Source organism: Vipera berus (assembly GCF_964194415.1).
Source record: "Vipera berus genome assembly, chromosome: 11".
NCBI classification, from domain to species: domain Eukaryota; kingdom Metazoa; phylum Chordata; class Lepidosauria; order Squamata; family Viperidae; genus Vipera; species Vipera berus.
The window spans coordinates 986,672-1,005,297 of NC_138214.1; the positions used below are offsets into that span (position 1 = coordinate 986,672).

At 51.5% G+C, this 18,626-nt stretch overlaps 1 protein-coding gene across 1 annotated transcript; it reads left to right on the forward strand.

The window, feature by feature from the left end:
- Positions 1-3,301: 3,301 nt before the first annotated feature.
- SLC6A14 (solute carrier family 6 member 14) lies at positions 3,302-16,477 on the forward strand. The gene is made up of 14 exons (XM_081336806.1): positions 3,302-3,411; positions 4,067-4,229; positions 5,591-5,722; positions 6,682-6,846; positions 7,624-7,759; positions 9,079-9,211; positions 10,664-10,804; positions 11,550-11,778; positions 12,439-12,564; positions 12,726-12,844; positions 12,988-13,087; positions 13,635-13,744; positions 14,703-14,870; positions 14,986-16,477. Exons 1-14 carry the CDS (start codon positions 3,367-3,369, stop codon positions 15,133-15,135), a joined length of 1,917 nt encoding a protein of 638 aa, XP_081192932.1. The 5' UTR covers positions 3,302-3,366; the 3' UTR covers positions 15,136-16,477.
- Positions 16,478-18,626: the final 2,149 nt, after the last annotated feature.

Here is an 18,626-nt window from a genome sequence, read left to right on the forward strand (position 1 = left end):
AAAATCTAAATCAAATATATCATTTGGCAATAAGTCACAACTGCTCATACAATCACATTCACCGAGACTAACCCAAGCCAAATATTACTACAATGCATACCCAATTTTCAAATTAATGTGATATGAAGATAGTAAGGGCTGATGCCCTATCTTAAAACCTTGTTTCCTTCGTGTAATGCAATAAAAAACTGGTTTCTGGAAAAGCTACTGGTAACTTCAGGCAGCTTCCTGGTAGCCAAGCCCATCACTAAGACATTAGCAAACTGACAAGGTCAAAACAAGAATGTTTAACAGATAAAAACTTAATCCCCCTGCAGTTTATCTGGAATAAACCTCACGGACTCCGTGGTCTTCAAAGCAGGGAGGTTCGTATTTTTAACTGTGAATTCAGTTAATCAATCTGTATTTAAATAAAGGTGCATCTTATGAAATTTCTCATATCTCTGTTGGATTGAAAACAGTTTAAGAGAGCGAGAAAAAGTAACTTCCATTCTAAGCCCAACCACTGCCTTGTAGAGAAATGGATCAGGCGAGCGTCCTTGGCCAGCCAGGCCTGATCCCAGAACCACAAAGGTCGGGTGGAACCTGTTCGGAATGGAGCTGGGAGCTTCTGACAATCTCCAAACTGCAGGCTGGACTAGGACGTCCAACATGTAGCCAGGACTAAGGCACTGCAGGCCACGTCTTTCCAACTGGCAAGATCACAACATGGTTGTGCCCCTGAAGGCATCAGGAAGTGAGCTCAGGCAGAATAATGTATTGTTAGAAAGCATAGTAGAAAATATTTTTTTTACTTTGAGATACAGGATACAAACGTTTTGGAGTCAGTAAAGCAGCAAGCACTCAAGTCTACAAGAAAATTGGAATTTCACCAATACCTAATTTTTTTGACTGGCAAATCAAGGTGTCTTGCTTATTAGAAGACTGTTGACCCATTTGTTAATTAATAACGGCCTTTAGACTTTCAGACGAAAGCAACTGTTTTAGGAGGTTTGCTACTCGATGGGAGCAGTCCACCGAGCAGAACTGGTGTGACGCCAAATACATAATTGCACAATTGAAATCCCACCCCCTCCCCGATTCTTCCCTAAAAATCAGCCACTTGCAACGGATGTGCCACGGCGGTTTTTCTCCTTTCTGTTCCCCACCACCTTCGGTTCTCATGCTGAAAACACCACACACACACATGACAGCACATCTTTTAATCCCAGTAAGTAGAGAAGGTGCCTCACTCCCTGCAGAGAAGGGTATTTGACACCACCTGGGCAGCCAGGTAAACACACCTGATCCAGGATAAGCCTTCTAAGTCTTGACATCCAAATGAAAAACTCAGAATATGCTCAGACCTTTGCTGTGCTGATCACAAAGCCCAAGGGCTGGTTTTGATCTGGGCTCTCAGATGGCTGAGTTTAAGCACATCTGTCTTCTGCTCCACGGCCAGGTTGAGAGCCCAGCTAAAGAAGCAGCATTTCCCCTTTCAGTCATCCAGTCCCGGAATTTTCGCCCCACCAGGAAGGTAGACTTGTGGTGGGTCTCCTACCTACCATGCATCTCGGGCAAATCAGGCGCCTTGAGCAGTGGCCTTGCCCTGTGCTCTTCGGGCCAATCTGTAATGGTGACCATGCTGGACACTTAGAAGGGCTCATTCAAACTCTTCTATGATGCCAGGACTTTCTTCCATGAACTTTCAAGGTTCGTTCCTCTTTTGTGGACGCCAGCTGAGAAGAACTGAGGCCATAGTTGGATTTTGGGGGATTTTTCAGGGACTGTTCAATCTTAGAGTCTGGCGTTAAAGACTGTACGTCCCCACTTGCTTGAAACTTGGGAGCAAAGCTGTAGGATGGGGTCTCCCCTGAAGCACTGAGATGTCCACTGTAGGAAGACAGATCTTCCAAGTTCTCCCCCTTTGCACACCCCACTCCGTTATGCCAGTTCGTTGCCCCACAGTTGACACATCCTGAAAGATTCCTGGCCAAAAGCTTCTTAATCAGCATATTTGCTCTCTTTTACTGTTCACATTTCTCCATTTGCTACGCATCTCATTATTTTCTTTCCAAGGTTGGAAAGGGTGAATCGTCCCAAAACTTGGCATACAGGTGTTCTCATAGCAGTTGTGTGCATTTAATTTTCTTACTACATTCTTTTTTAACTTTAGAATTCACAGCCTGCTTGAAAAGACTCTGTTTAGGAAATGTAAACTCTCCATTAAACAAGGCCACTTTCAAAGCCATCCAGGTGGATTCCGCTGCCTCTTGTGGCAAACAGTTCCAGCACCACTTGTTGTACTGTACACACAACCGTGCTCCCTTGTCTGTGCCCTGGACTGCCAGCCTGGCAAGGAGACTGGGCAACCCAGGGTCCCAAAGTGGGTGGCAAGGAAAAAAAACCTCTATTCTCTTTTCTGCCCAAGTGGCAGGAAGGACTCCGAACCGAGGCAGTTCTAGCTACCTCTTGCTGGGCACAAAGGAGGGGATCTTGGATGCCTGGCACGGAAGCCGATTCTTCTGCCCCGCCAGAAAGGCTGTTGGCATATACACGACGGTTGTTGATGACTCTGCAGGCTCTGCACTGAGCAGCCCTCACGAGGGAGCCGCCAGTGCTGCAATATCTTGCCCGGGCAGGAAGGGCTCACCGATGACCCTCCCCAGCTGGACCTCTGGCAAAGGGAAGAAGGCGGCAGGAGCTCCGGGGGGGGGGGGGGAATGAAGCAACCGGGGGTGGGGAGTGGGTGCTCCTGTGTCAGGCTTCGAAGTGAGCAAGCAGGTCAGCTGAGTGTGAAGCGCGTCTTCGGAGGTGCGTGGGAGGGGGCAGGGTGATTTGCATTTTTATTTGGGGAACTGGCACTTCGGCCATGGCGCCCCCTCCCCGCCTCCCCCCTCCTCCAGGCTCGCGATTCGGAGACGGGAAAGGCAGCCGGCGGAGATAGTCGGGGGGCTTTTGCTATTTGGGAATGTTTGGAGGCGAGGTGTGAAAGGCAGGTGGGAGAATAAGGCCCGAAGACGGAGCGAGAAGCCCGACGGCGACCGGCCGGGAAACGCTCTGGGGAAGAAGCCGGCGCTCGTCTCAGCTGCCTGCCGGGCAGGATCCGGGCGTCGTGGGAAGACTGGCACAAGAGCCCGGCCAAGCTGGGCTGGGGGCGACTCGGAGCTAGCGGAGCCCCCGTCCCCGAGCAGAAGCCTCCGCGCTCGCTCTGCTGCGCACCTGCCGTCCCGCCCCGCCCCGCCCCGCCCCTGTCCCGTCCCCGCCCTCTCGGCTCCACCTGGCCGGTCCCGGGGAAGGCGGGGGAAGGGGCTGGATGGGACGGGACGGGCTCGCCGGGCACTATAAAGGTTCCCACCGGGCAGCTGCGGCCAAGAAAGGAGCGCGATGGGTTGGCTCCGGCTGCCCAGCTGTCTGCGCTGCGGCCAGAAGGTGAGCGGGCGAAGAGGAGGAGGAGGAGGAGGAGAGGAAGGGGGCGCGGGGACTGTGCTCCCAGCTGTCCGTCCCGACTGGGAGCCCCTCGCGGCAGAGACGGACCCAGAGCCGGAGACCTGCCGGGCTCCCTCGGGGCGGCGCCGTGAGCGTGGCAAGCCGAGCAAGAAGCATCCTCGGCGGAGGGAAAAGCCCCGCGCAAGAGCGGCCAGGCGGGCGCGCAAGAGGAGGACGCCGGGCGCAGCGCTTGGCGATCCTGAGCATCGGAGGGAAGCAGCCGGAGCTCAGGAGGCGCCAGGCGCTGCGCTGCCACCAGCCTCCCCGGGTTTGGGCGCCCAGGTTCCCCCACAGGAAAGCCCCCCCCCGCCGCCCGGGAGGTCACCATCCGGCGTCCCTTCTTGGGTGCAGCTCCCGAAGGCGCGTCCAGGCAGGAGCGAAAGAGGGGCCGAGCACGCCTTGGGGGGCAGCCCCGGCTCAGGTTCTGAAATACTTCAAGAGCCACGCCGAGGAAACCGGCGGCAGCTCCGAGAGGGCAGCTGCCAACTCTCCTCAGCTGGCAGGATCTCTGAGCAGACCAGGGCACATTTTCCCTGCCCCGGGCAGGAAGGAAGCTGTTCCGATGAAGACGGGCTGACTGTCCGCTCTTCTTCCAAAGGAATTCACTTTGTCCACTGAGAAGATCGCGGACTCGCAGGATGAGAACACGGAACGGGGCAACTGGTCCAGCAAAACGGACTACCTGCTGTCCATGGTCGGCTATGCGGTGGGCCTGGGCAATGTGTGGCGGTTCCCGTACCTGACCTATCAGAATGGAGGAGGTAAGAGGCCGCTGTACCCCACCACACACAAGGAGAGGCTTGCGGAGGCTTCCCCATCCAGATGGCCAAAGCTGCCCAGGGGTCCTTCAGCAGCCGCTCACCTGGCTGGCTATGAGGACTTTCTTTTCCCCAGGCAGATGCAGCCCGCCCAACTCTGATCAGGGTCTCCGAGCTTGGCAACTTTAAGACTGGTGGATTTCAACTCCCAGAATTTCCCAGCCAGCACAAGCCTTAAAGTTGTCAAGGTTGGAGACCCCTGCCTTAGATCTCAAATGAACCAGAGAGACAGCCGCAACGCTTGTGGCCTGTTAAGGTTTGGGACATCTTGGCAAGGCTCATTTATAGAAATCTTTCTGCCTGTTAAGAACGAGTCCAGAGAACCCCAGCCAGCCCCCGCCCTGGGCCCCTGGAGCCTTAGTAGGCTTGGAAGTGGGTGGTCAAGGGGACCCTCTGTTCGGGCTACCAGGGCTGAGACTTTGCCACACTCCACACTGTGCCCTAAGGCCATTCTTTCACCTATCCTATTTTCCTCTTCTCCCTTTTCTGAGCGTTGGGTCAGGAGATGAGTGCACACCAGGAGGCAGAACATTGAGGGGATATTCCAGATCCTCAGTTGTTTGGAAACTTTGCATCTGCAACTTCTGAAAGTCCAGATGTGCCCAGATGGCTACGATGTGGAGCAGAAGGCCTGGTGCAAATAGAGGACTCAAGTTCTGATTCCATGCTCTGATGGGCCTTTTTTAGAGAGACCACAACCCAGTGGCCCTTCCCTTCAAGAGCTGGGCTGTCCTTCTCTTCCATTGACCTTGAGGCCTCAGCCAAAGACTTTGGGGTTATGGACCCCGTGCTCAGCTGGAAGGTTTTATGGCTGCCCTCTCTTTTCTCCTCCGGTTCATTGACTTCTCTGTGTCCTTTTCCATTCAAAAAGTAGAAACTAACAATAGGAGCCACTGTCAAAGCAAACGATACACACCCAGAGGACTAGAATGGCTTGGGCACACTCAACCCTTTTTGCTCAAGGTTCATCCCATTTATTACGCAAATGTGCCAAGCGTGCGAAGAAAGCCGGGGACTGTCCCTGAGGTGGAAACCAAATCCACACACTCTCCGGCATTGGCACCAAATCAGGTTTCAGCTGTTTTGCAGGATGAACAGAGCCCCGCTGGGGATGCAGTCACCCCTCCTCTCTAGACCAGTAGGCAGCTGCAAGACAAAAGCTAGTTTCCCCCAATGTTTGGCTCTTTGAGGATCTCTGCTCTTTCCTCGCACTGGCGGATGCCTTGGACAGAAGTATTGGCTTGTGATTGTGGCTCTGAGAAAGGTAGCAGGCTGAATTCTCACCCGATGCTGCTCTCTTGCAGGAGCCTTCCTGATCCCCTACACCATCATGCTGGCCCTGGCCGGCCTCCCTCTGTTCTTCATGGAGTGCTCCCTGGGACAGTTTGCCAGCTTGGGACCCGTGTCAATTTGGAGAATTCTCCCTCTACTTCAAGGTCAGTTCTGTTCTTTGTCCTGGTATTTTTTTGGACAGACTCCTGGGAAAGTCTCTTTCTGTAGCACTTAAGTTTGAATCTCAACTGTGGGGTCTTCAGTGCTCTCTGAGCTCTGTGGGTTTTTTTTTTTTTGCAGACGTTTCATTACCCAAACTAGGTAACATCATCAGTGCTGGGGGGGGGGGGTTGCTCTCAGCTGATATTCTAGTGGCTGGCTCTGCCGAGGTGTTCAAGGCTCTTGGGTCGGGCTGTTTACTGTTGGCTGTTTGGCATTCCTTGACTCCTTTTCAGAAGTGGGGAGACATCTCAGGCCAAGAGAGGAACGGTTTGGGTCCCTCTGGAGACAAAGGTTCCTCCCCCAAAGCCAGGCCAACTTGGTGTGGGGGCCCCAGGCGCAGGTTTCCCAAGGCGTGGGGGCAGGACTGGGCCGTTCTGCTCCAACCAGGGGTTTTGTGCAGATTCTCCGTGAACCGATCTTTATCTTTGTTCCTTTTTTTGCCCACTTGTTCTTTGGAGAATTGCACCGCGTCTCCCACACTGCTTTCTGGGCTTTGCTATGGATCTCAGGTGAAACAAGGAAACACCTGCGGATCTCCTAAGCATACAGTACCTGCAATCTGAACCCCATTGTGTTTTCCTCCTCGAAGATAACAAGCAGGGTTCTCGTATCAGCTTGATTACCCGTGTGAAAAAGCAATGCTGACAAACATCTCATAGGAACATTCAAGACAATACATTTGTTTTGGCTACAACACAGGCTGCCTGCCATCGTGTTGCCCTCGCGGGAAAACAAAGCGGACCCTACCTTTGTGCATTCATCAAAGCTAGCAGGTCTTTGAGCTAACCAGGTGGCCTGCCTCTTTGCAATGCTTTCCTTCCATAGCAGCAGGCTGGCTCCTAGGAGCTCGGAAACACAACAGGTCTCCTGATGGTCTGGCCTCTTTTCTCTTTGTGACCAGGCGTGGGAATCACCATGGTGATTATCTCCATCTTTGTGACCATCTATTACAACGTCATCATTGGCTACAGCCTCTACTACTTGTTCGCCTCCTTCCAAAGGGTCCTGCCGTGGTCCGAATGCAACCCGGAGTGGGCAGACCAGAAATGCAGCAAGACGCCAATCGGTAAGTCTCCGGGAAAGGCAAGAATTTCAATCCTTCCAGGTGCAAAGCCAGGTTTAGTTGCTGGTGCCCCATGCAGAGCAGAGATTAGATTAGAGCTGCTTTCCTTTCCTTTCCTAATAAAGCCACGTGGCTGATTTCCAATCCGAGCTGGAGGCAGCATCTGGGATGGGGACATGCAAATGAGGAGGTGGGGTTATGCAAACGAGCACAGATTTAATCATTACCAACTATGGATCCTCAAAGAGCTACACAGGGAAATGCATATTTTGCACCTGTTTTAGTTCCTCGTATTATTTCCCAGCTTTTCTTACTATCCTGTGTTATTGCCCATCTTCAAATGAAAGCAGTTTTCATGCCTTTCATCTGCAGTTTGACTAACAAGCCGGTGTCATGGGGTAAAATGCTATTCAAAGGGAACTGTAATATATTTGGATGCATCATCACATCAAGTCTGCTTCCTTACCCAAGGATCCAGGCCCGGCTCCAAGGTAGAAAAACAGGATGCAGGAAGATTTGGTCCCATCAGGCCAAAGGGGACCTTCTTTGCTTTGCTGAAATTGGGAGAGGGCGGTTACTTGTTTCAAGAGTTCGTAACAGCAACATGGAGAATAAAAAGCAGAAAAAGTAAAGCCTGAAGCAAAAGCCTTGTGCTACAGACTTATAAACCTGGAACTTTACTAGCAAATAAATTAAAGCAAAACTGCCAGAAGTTATAAACCCCCTCTGGAAAGCTATTTCTCTGCACTTTGTGACTGCCTCTTCTTCCTCTCCTTTCAGTGTTTTTGTGCAATGTCACGATGGGCAACACAAGCATCCAGATGAATTACACAGATGTGCAGAGCCAGAACCTTACCTGCATCAATGACACCCAGGTGTTTGCACATACGCAGGTTCCCAGCGAGCAGTATTGGAAGTAAGTGTTAATCGGGGACCCTGCATCCCTTTCACCAACAACCTGCCAGGCAACTTGCATTGACCTTTTCCCTGCCCAGCTTTGCTTGCTAGAAACCCTGACATCTCTAGGAAAGGCTGTGAAAGACTCTCCCTCAAACCTTGTTTCGGATTGTTGGGGGTGCCCAGAGTTGCCTTCGCCTGGGCTTGGTTGGGTGGCCATCTCAATGCGATAAAAAGGCAAACCTTGGGAGCCTCCCTACCTGCTGCTCTAGAGCAGGACTGTCCACACTCGGCAACTTTAAGTCTCGTGGACGTCAACTCCCAGAATTTCTCAGCCAGCCATGGTCCACCAGTCTTAAAGTTGCCAAGTTTGGAGAGTCCCGCTCTAGAGTAGCCTTTTCCAACCATGGCAATTTCCAGATGTGTGGACTTCTGGACAAGTTGGGGAATGCTTGGAATTTAATCAACCTTTCTCAAGGTTGTCCAATTCTGGACACTCTGCAGTAGATAGAACTGAACAATCAGACAGGCTGGTCCTTCATGAGAACCTTGTGGTTGCAGTCAGATTCAAATAGGAGCTGGAGGGGAAGAGAGAAACAGGCCTATCATTAATTATCTGTCCCAAATAGTGGGGATGGTGGAGGGGGAGCCTTTCTTGAGTAAGCGAGGACCATGGAATTCAGCTCGGGGCACATGCTGGCTTCTCTGGTGATGTTCTAGCCCAGGAGTGTGCATCTACACCAGCTTCCCCAGAGCGAGTCTTTCCTGCATGAACAGCAAAAACACAATGCTCTTTGCAGAGGTGTTAGTTGCACCGTGACTGGTGTGGCCCGTCATATATTTCTCTGATGATGTCTGAATGATACAGAGCTACGAAAGCAGAGGGACAGCATGAGACACTGCAAAGGTGTGTGGGCAGATATGCAACTTGGAGAGAGGCTTCTCTGCCTCCAGAAACATGCCCTGCCTTGCAGCCACTTAAAGGCAGGAGAAGGGAGCCTGTAATTAATTCTACAAAACCCAGCAGGCCACGTGGGGAAGACCGAGACAAGCTGAGCAGGACTGCAGCCCAAAGCGAAACTAGGACTTGTGCTAAGATCAAGTGTCTTAGGTCAGCATGGGAAACCACAGTTCCCAGGAGTCCCAACCTACATGGCCAGAGCTGAGGAATGCTGGGGATTGTGGTTGGGCAGTATCTGGCACCCTCCTCCAGCTTTTCTTCCCAACTCATCCACACCCCAAGCTGATTCTGGTTCAACCACAGCGCAAGCCGAGTTTCACCCATCCTGGTTGAGGCTGCACAGCCCTGCTCATCCTTCTCTCCTTTTCCTCCGGCAGCAAAAAAGTCCTCCAGCGGTCAGAGAACTTAGACGACACCGGCGTGGTCGTGTGGTATCTGGCGCTGTGCCTCCTCCTCTCCTGGCTGATCGTGGCAGTTAGCTTGTTCAAAGGGATCAAGTCTTCTGGGAAGGTAACTTCAGGGGAGCCACATGGCCCCAGATGGCCGACTGCAGCCCGTGCTGTAGGATTCTCATTTCACCACCAGCAGCATTGGAATATGGGGCTACTTCAGGCCCCTTTCCTCAACCTCAACCTTGGGGTGAAGAGGATCCTCGGAGAGCATGTGCCAGAGTAGCTGAGAACGCCCATGAGCTAAAGTGGAGGGTGGCTGAAGGCACAGGCACTTGGCACGTGGCTGCAGTAGAACAACTGAGGCTCTGGTTTCAGAGCAAAGAACTGGTTCCATGGCATTCCAAGGGCATGAAGGATTTTCCAAAGTGCCAGGAGAGATGCCAACTCCCTTCCTGTTCTGGCCACCTTGGAGGCGCTGTTGGAGGCACTAAGGAAAGAGCCTGGAAGTAGTCAAGTCTAGGGCAATTTGATGTGACTTTCGGGTCCTCCCTGCAAAGAATTTAGCAGATAATTCTGTGGGTGCAGGTGAACAATTCGATGGTCACTTGATCTACAGGCTTTTCCTGGAGGAGATTCCAAGCTCACTAAAAAGACTTAATTTTCTGTAGAGTATTACCTCTAGGAGTATCTGCAGAGTAAGAATGGAGAAATGAATGGCACATGCTGGTGTTGTCACAGTCACAACACAAAACAGAAATTGATGCTTGAGACATCTGCATTGCAAATACAGCTCAGAGGCAGGTCATCTGTCCTGCTTGGAGATATCTCAGGTTGTATCCCTTGAATCAGTGATGGTGAACCTTTTACAGACCGAGTGCCCAAACTGCAACCCCAAACCCACTTATGTATTGTCAGGTGCTGGGTGGGCGTGGCCCGTTGGGTGGGTGTGGCCAATAGGGTGGGTGTGGCCCATTGAGTGGGCATGGCTGTGGTGGTAACGGCAGACTGGGTGGGACTAAAAAGTTCAATCAATCAATTCCAACTTTGCAAGATCTTTTTTCCCCCACAAGAAGTTGAAATTGACTGATTGAACCTTCACACAGCAGCGGATTCCTAAACCCAAAAGGTTTTATAAAACCCAGCTGAAGGCCCAGGACAGGCGATGGGGCACGTGCCCACAGAGAGGGCTCTGCGTGCCAGCTCTGGCATGCGTGCCATAGGTTCGCCACCATGGCCTTGAATCCTTAGTAAGAAAGGATCAAACAGCAGGCAGGATGTCTCCTGAGAGGAAGCTTCAATTTGCAAGATGGCAAGACTTTCATTGCAATCAAAGCCCCACTCAGCATCTTGCAGATTTTGACCCACGCTCTGCAGATACCCATCAGGAGGGCATGAGTGGGAAGGCCAGAGATGCCGCAGCATCCAGTGACGATCAGCTTCCCCACCATTACCTGTATCTGAATTTGGGAACTCATTTGTTGTTGCTTTAAAAAAAATAAAAAAATATTCCGTTGGTCTTCCCAAACTTCTGTCTGATCTCTTTCTGAATCAGTGTGGTTTAACCTTGCAGGTTGTCTACTTCACAGCCATCTTCCCTTACGTTGTCCTGATTATCCTGCTGGTGCGAGGTGCCACCTTGGAAGGTGCCCGTGACGGGATTGAATACTACATCGGGAGCCAGTCTGATTTCACCAAACTTGCCGACGCAGAGGTTGGTACGCCACAGCCCATGGAGGGCAGCTGGAATGGAACCTATAAAAGACAGACAAACAAAATTCTTTAACCTTCATCTTAGGTTCTAATTTTACGAAAACAGAGTTATCTTGCCAGGAGGCAGCATTTAGTTAATCTCAGACAAGCTAAGCAGGTTTGAGCTGGAGTAATACTTGGATGGGAGACAAAAGGAAAGCTCAGTTGGGAAACTCAGAAGTAAAAGAAAACAAAATAATGGAAGAAAACTTTCATGCTTTGGCCAAGAAACCCCTATGGATATCTGCCTGCCATCACCAATAATCTACCAGCTGAGCACCTTATTGTAAGAATTAACACCTTAATGGGGTAGGTTGAGTTTTATGACCAAATAGGAAAAGAGCTCCATCAAAATAAACCAATATTCATATTTTTAATAGCAATAGCACTTAGAGTTATATACCGCTTCACAGTGCTTTACAGCCCTCTCTAAGCGGTTTATAAAGTCAGCATATATCTCCCCCAACAATCTGGGTCTTCCTTTTACTGACCTCGGAAGGACGGAAGGCTGAGTCAACCTTGAGCTGGTGAGAATCGAACTGCTGGCAGTGGGCAAAGTTAGCCTGCCATGCTGCATTCTAACCAGTGCGCCACCACGGCTAATAGTAATTGTAATATTTGCAATGGCTTGTGTAGCACGCACCATCCATGGTTTAGGTGGGATTGCTAGAGTGACCCCCTACGTTTCTTCCTCTTTTTTCTTCAAGGTGTGGAAAGATGCAGCCACACAGATCTTCTTCTCGCTCTCTGTCGCCTGGGGTGGGCTGGTCGCCCTCTCCTCCTATAACAAATTCCACAACAATTGCTACGCAGATGCCATTTTCGTCTGTGTGACCAACTGCTGCACCAGTGTCTTTGCCGGCTTTGCGATCTTCTCCATCTTGGGGCACATGGCCTTCAAGGCCAACAAGAAGGTCTCTGAGGTTGTCGAATCAGGTGAGCTCAGCCCGTTGGGCCGCTGCGTCTGGGGTGAGCTTCTGGCCTCTTTCAGATCTTCAGGTGGATTATTTTTTTTAAAAAAACGTGCTTTGTTTTGGATTCTGTGTACAAACAATAGAAAGACACTTTCCAAATCTCCAAATGGAGTCCAGACTTTTCCAAAGAATGTCTGGACTGCATTTTAAATTGAGAATCTGGAAGCTTCTGGTTAGTTTTGACCCTCCAGGTTGTAGCTGAAATTGTACTCAGAAATCCGTATCTTGTCCAGACAACCAGACTGAACATTTGTACTGGACTCAATAGCCAGCGTGGGATTTGCTGTCAGACTGTGGATTTCTGGTCACTGTGGATTCAGATGTGATCCAGGATGACTCTTTTTACCCTTCAAATTTGATGTAACACTTAGATCATTTCACTAAATGTGATCTTCTCCACCCAGCTGTCTCCTGTCTGGGCTGGGCTCTTCTACGTTCACCCCCCATTTCTGCCAAACTGCTGGAGGGTGAGAGCTGAACCCAAACACACCTGGTGGACACCTCCACCATCACAGAAAGCTGCCCTAATTGGCCTCAGTTGGCTGCTGGCTGTTCACACAGATCTCTGTTTCCACGAGAAAGAACGTTTCCTGATGGCATCCTTGATTTTGCTCCCTGGCAGGATTTGACCTAGCCTTCGTGGCCTACCCTGAAGCCCTGTCCCAGCTCCCGGTGGCCCCTCTCTGGTCCTTCTTGTTCTTCTTCATGCTTCTCCTTCTGGGTCTCGATTCCCAGTTTGCCACCATAGGTGAGTATCTGAAAAGGCATTCTGAAGTAACAATCGTCTGGACCCGGTTCAGGGAGGTAAAGCTGGCTGAGCTGGCCTAAGAGCAGCAGTGCCAGGACGGCCCTCTTCCCCTTCTCCTCTCCCACGGCGGACCCTAATTGTGCTCGTTCTTTGTCCTGCAGAAACCATCACCACCACTATCCAAGACCTCTACCCCGCAGTGATGAAGAAAATGAGAGTGGTGGTGACGATGGGGTTGTGTCTGCTGCTCTTTCTGCTTGGGCTCGTCTGTGTGACCCAGGTAGGACTCGAGGAGGGCTTTCCGCCAGGGCTGGTCCCCACCCTCCCTTACGCTGAGGCGCCAGAAGCCCCCATGGGGGAAGTTGGGGAGCCTCTTCCTGGGGAGAAAGGCAACGTCTCACCTCCTCCTCCTCTCTCTCGCAGGCAGGTATCTACTGGGTCAACCTGGTGGACCATTTCTGTGCCGGCTGGGGGATCCTCTTTGCAGCTATCCTGGAACTGCTGGGAATTTGCTGGATTTATGGTAAATATTTGCTGGGATCTCCTCCAACGGTTCTCCCCAAACTCCAAAACACACGAGCAAATTGGACTCTCAGCAGCCTTTCAAACCCATCCAAGCTCTCCTTGATGAGCAGGACAAAGGTTGACCTCAAGTGCAAAGCCTTGGAGATACTTCCATCCAGGGTCAGCCGTCCTTGCAGGAGACATTTGGTAGAGCAGCTGCTTGGGGGAGCCTCCAAAGTTTGCAAGCGAAATAAAAGGTCCTTTTCCTTCCTGAGACTCAATTCCAAGCTTTTCCATTGGGGGGGGGGGTGTCCTTCAGATTTGGAGACTGACCCTTAGCACAATTGGAGACATCCTATGTGGGAAAGATTATCTGAAGGAAATGAGTTGTGCCAGTCCACAGAGGGTATATTTGAGCCCAGAGCCCGCTGTTAAAGAGACACGACTCAATTTTGGCCAGGCGTCAGGCAAAATGAGCTAATCCCATGTAGCGTATAACTCTGGGGAGTCGCCCCGTTGCCAAAACTCAGCACTAACTCCCCCGCCCACGTGGCTGTTCTGTCCAGGGGGAAACCGGTTCATTGAAGACATTGAGATGATGATCGGGAAGAAAAGCTTCCTCTTCTGGCTGTGGTGGAGAGCCTGCTGGTTTTTCATCACCCCTTGCCTCTTGCTGGTAAGTGGCCCAGAGACCTGAAGGGCTTGGAGGAAGAAAGCCTCGGGAAGCCCAATGAACACCCCACGGAGACGCATCTTGGTGGGGAGGCCCATTATTTGCCTAAAATTACACGCCTTCCGAAAACAGCAGGTCCTGTTCCTCCTGAGTACATCGTTCTATGAATGCCAATAATTTTCTAAGCAAAACAAAACCAGCCACGACCAGCAAGCTTGGAAAAAAACCAAAGTTTGCAAGATGGAAGGAACGGAGGCTGGGAGCGAACTGTCTCTGCCCGTTGTTATCCATCCCTCTGTGAAGTTCCTTCCCCTAAAAGGGTGGAGCTCTCCTTTGTGGCTCTCCTCCAAGACAGAATTCACAGCTATCTTTGACCCTGGCTGGATCACACACACACACACACACACGCACACACACACACACACACACACACACACACACACACACAGACCAAGTCCACAGAATGTTTTGTCTTTGACACTTTGGTTGAGAACAAAAAGTCAGTGGGCCAAATTCTGCATGCCACAGGTAGGCTGCCTCTTTGCTGGGGGTGTTTGCTCTTTCGACGCCAGAATCCTGGAGGTTCAGCAAATGCACCAATAATTGCTGGCCAAGTTTGGAGAAAGATAAGCTACCCACTGTGGGAGGGAGGGAGGGAGGGAGGGAGGGAGGGAGGGAGGGAGGAAGGAAGGAAGGAAGGAGTTAAGATCTGGATTTTGGCAGGATTTGTGTTAAGGCTCTGATAAACTGGATTGTCATCTGCTTCTTCCACATCCCAGTGGCCCAGAAGTTAATTGTGGTTCCTTTAGGCTCACTTTTTGACCACCAGAATCTGAATACCTTGTGTAAGAGATGCTGGCTGTGCATGATGGTGGTTGAAGTCCAGTACATCTGGAAGAGAGGCATGTTTTGCTTGAGGCTGTATGTGCAACCTCTCATCTCTCTCTCTCTCTCCTCTCAGGCCATCCTGATTTGGTCCCTGATCACTTTTGCGCCCCCCAAGTATGGCAAGATTGAGTACCCAGGGTGGGGATCTGCCGTCGGCTGGTGCATGATCACTTTCTGCCTCATCTGGATCCCGATAGTGGCCATTTACAAGATCTCCAGGTCCAAAGGCAACCTGTGGCAGGTGAGTGCTGCTGGGGTGTGTGTGAGAAGGCGAGGGTGCTGGCAGGTGGCAGAAGGACCCCAGAGCCCCCAGGAGACAAGCAAAGCCCCTGAATCCCACCTCCTCCTCCTTCCAGCGCATCGTCTCCTGCTGCAAGCCCAAACCCACCTGGGGGCCGTGCCTGGAGTGTCACCGGGGAGAGCGGTACAAGGACATGGCGGATCCAGTCAAGAAAGAGGACGTCGAGATCCCCACCGTGGACGGCTACATCCGCAAGCTGGACTAAAGAGGGGGGGGGCTGCTGCAGGCTGAGGGTCCCACGGAACACCCAGCGAAATCCATGCAGCCAAAGGGACTCCGTGCAATGGACGCCAAAGACCTGGACCATCTGCCAGGGAGCCACGCCTGGGAGGCTCTGCTGCTAAGGCCAGCCAGGTCGTGGCGGGGGGGCAGCCTTCTAGCTCAGGACCACCCTGCAGAGGTGGGGGTTGGGACCCCCACCCCGCCAGGCCCTTTCTATAAAGAGACCCCCAAAACACAAAACACAAAACTTTCCTCTGGCAAGGCGGAGCGCCCTCCCTCGCAGGGGTGTGGTGATGAAGAACACACTTCAGCGATCCTGTGAGGGTCTTCGGAGCCATCAGAGTGTCTGGGACTGGGATCCTCTGCACACTTCATTGGATGTGAAGCCTTTTCTAATTCAGGGAGACTTTCTGTGCTTCAACAGGGCAAGCACCACCGCACAACAGTCTGGATGTGTATGCACACGTATCTCTGTGTGTGAGAGACAGATGCCGCACCTGGCATTTTATTTGCATAATTTATTCCTGGGATTTTATTTGGGATGTAATTTATTATTTTTTTGCTACCTTGGAGAGAAATTTCTGAAAATCTCCCTCCGCCCACAGAGCTGGCCACCCTAATGAGCCATCCGGATTTAGGGTAGACATTTCTCGCTCGTTTTCAAGTGTATTTCCATAGCCACAAGGACTAGAAACTTGACTTAGAAGTGGAACTCGCATCCGGCATGCCACGCTGGGCCACTAGCCCTGCTTGTTCTGGGTGCAGAGAGCTGGCTGGCCAGCTAATAAACAAATCTGTTCAGATTTTGGTTTCCATGTCAGCCGTTTCTTTTTTCCGTCCTCTTCTCAAGCGGGATCTTTTCCGTCTGTCCCCATCGCCAGCCCAGGGTGCCCCATGCCTCCCTCCCTCTTTTTCCTGGGAAGGAGCCAAAAGGCCAGGGGGCTTCTTCCCGAGTCTTTAAAAAACCGGCCCATTTTATCATTGCAGGCGCTGAGTTGGGGGCTGGACTGGGGAGCCAAAGGAGCTGCAGGGTGTGTGTGTGTGGAGACACCCCAATTCTTTCTCACTGACTCAGAGGGAGGGGCCGTCCTCCCTCCTGCGCAGTTCACAAGGGGTCTTTCGGGCCCTTCGCCAAGAGCCCTTGCCGCCCCTCGCCCCCCCCAGGCAGATCCCGGGAGGCCTTTGACCTCGCCTGCCCCTCAGCCTTTCCGGTCCCAAAGTTGGGATGGAAGGAAGGGAGGAAGGCGGAAGGGCCAGGAGGCCACGGGGAGCTTTTTATACCGCAAGTTGTTTTTTCTTCTTGTTTTTTGGACATTGATATATTGCTGCCGTCAATCAATAAAATGCAAGTTTGTATTTATTCACTTGAGCCTCTTTCATGGGACCCTTTTCCATCTTGCAAGATGGAATTTCCAAGGCTTCCTCTTAGGGGAGGGGGCAGCCTCAGCAATCAGGTTTCAGAGCTGTGGCTGACACCAGCAGGGAGGAAGCGTTCACGCGGAAGTGATTAAAATGCTAATGTTCGCATTTAACACCGGGAGGCAGTGAGCATTTAAGTGAAAGCTAGACAGCCACCTGCACTGGGAGGGTCTACACCCCCCAGCCTCCCAATATGCCATTTCACTAATATTCTACTCCCTTGGAATAAAGACTCAGCTTTCAGGAAGCGTTTAGCTCAGTAAAGGCCCAGCGTGGATTCCTCCTCCCTCGGTGTGTAAACAAGGCCGCCTCGTTTAATGCTAAATCTCCAGCTCTCGACCTCACCTAACAGGTTCAGAGCAGGCTTTGGCTGAGGCCGCTTGGCTGGCTGAGAGCGTGCAAGAATTCCAGGACAGGGAGAGGCTGGGACTTGTTCCCAAAGACAGAGAGTTTGGACAGCTCTCGGGGGACTGTTTTGGTCCCTAGAGGGCACCCTCAACCTGTAGCATCATCATGGGAGCTTCTCTTGGGGTTCTGCCTTTCCCCCCAAAGTGTTTTGCATTCAATCGATGGAGCGTCCTTGGTTTTAGACCTTCGAAAGGAATCTTGGAGACATTTGCACAGAGGGAATGCAGCATCTTTGCACTTCCTTAGTGAGGAGTTGGTACAAGGGTGGGCGATTCTCGCCCAGCCCTGGCTCTGGAAGGGTTTGCAGCCTTCGGCACCTCTCGCCGCCCCCTCCATCACCACCACCCCCCGAGGAAGACCCCAAGAGGCTTCTCAGCTGTGGTGTGCTTCTCGCTCCTAAGGGAGAAGCGGCCTTTGTGAGCCACAGGAAGGACACAAGGCACCTGAATGGAAAGCCAGACACAGTGCGGTTAGAAGGTCCTCTCCAGCCCACCCTAGAGGCCTGGCCTACGATGTTGTGTCCTTCAGGGGACAGGAGAAGGCCAGAGGCCCCTGGAGGAAAGGTTGGGAGCCCCACAAGGGCCGGGGACGGGGACGCAGGGACGCCTTCTCCAAGGCGAAAGCTAGGCTGCTGCTGCCCTCTCTTGGCTGGTTCTTGGGAGTGAGCCATCCCCAAGATCCACCACGGCTGGTCCTCAACCTACAAAGATGCTTTCTGGTATTCATTTCTTTCTCTTCCTGTCACTCTGTTGCCTTCCCACAGTCCACTGAAGGGAGCTTTAGATGCACAACCGCTTCACAATTTTCTCTACTGATGTGTTAGTCCTTACCCATTTGGCTTCTTGCCTCAAGATACTATAGAAATTTTAAAAGTTTGTGGACTCTCCCTAAGTAGAGCACGGTATTGTGAAATGAGCACTTCATTGAGCGATTGTAGCCCACCCTAAGGATTTCCCAGGAGTTTTGCATCTCTGTGGGTGGAATTTGAGATACGGAGCAGAGCTGACCTGATGCCCCAACCCCTTTGAGTCCAGCCCACCTGGACCCGGATTAAAAGGCAGACTAGCAGGTGTCTAAAAAGCTAACCTTTCCCTTCCAAGGGTTCAATTAGTTTGATTCCAAACTAGCAAGCAGTTTGCATTAATTAGAAATGGATTTTCGTTAACCTAGAAAGCCGAGGCAATTATTGATAGCCTCTTCCAAAGAGGACAGGTGTGTGGGGGTTAGGGTTAGGATCGCCCCCCACCTGGACAGACTGGTGATAAAACCTACAGAATTTTGAGGGGGGGAGAATCTCCCCAATTCTTCCCAGCACCGCCTCCAGTCTGGATTCTGCTTCTCCAAGGCGTGAAGCAACATTCCTTCTTTGTGGTGCCCGGTTCCCTCGGGTGTTGACGGAGACTTGTGTGACTTGTTAATGCATCGCTTTACACCTCTTGGAATTCTCTTTGCAGCTTTCCAAGCTGATTAAATATTTGTGGTTAAACGTAGAAGCGATCGTACCCACAGGACTGGTAGATAAATGCTAAAATATTTGCTCTGAGCTACATTTTTCTGATGTCTACTCAAAAATAACTTCAATGAAAACAAGGATTTCCAAATACTACTTTCTTATCACCAATTGCAATAGATTTCACAGAAAAAGGT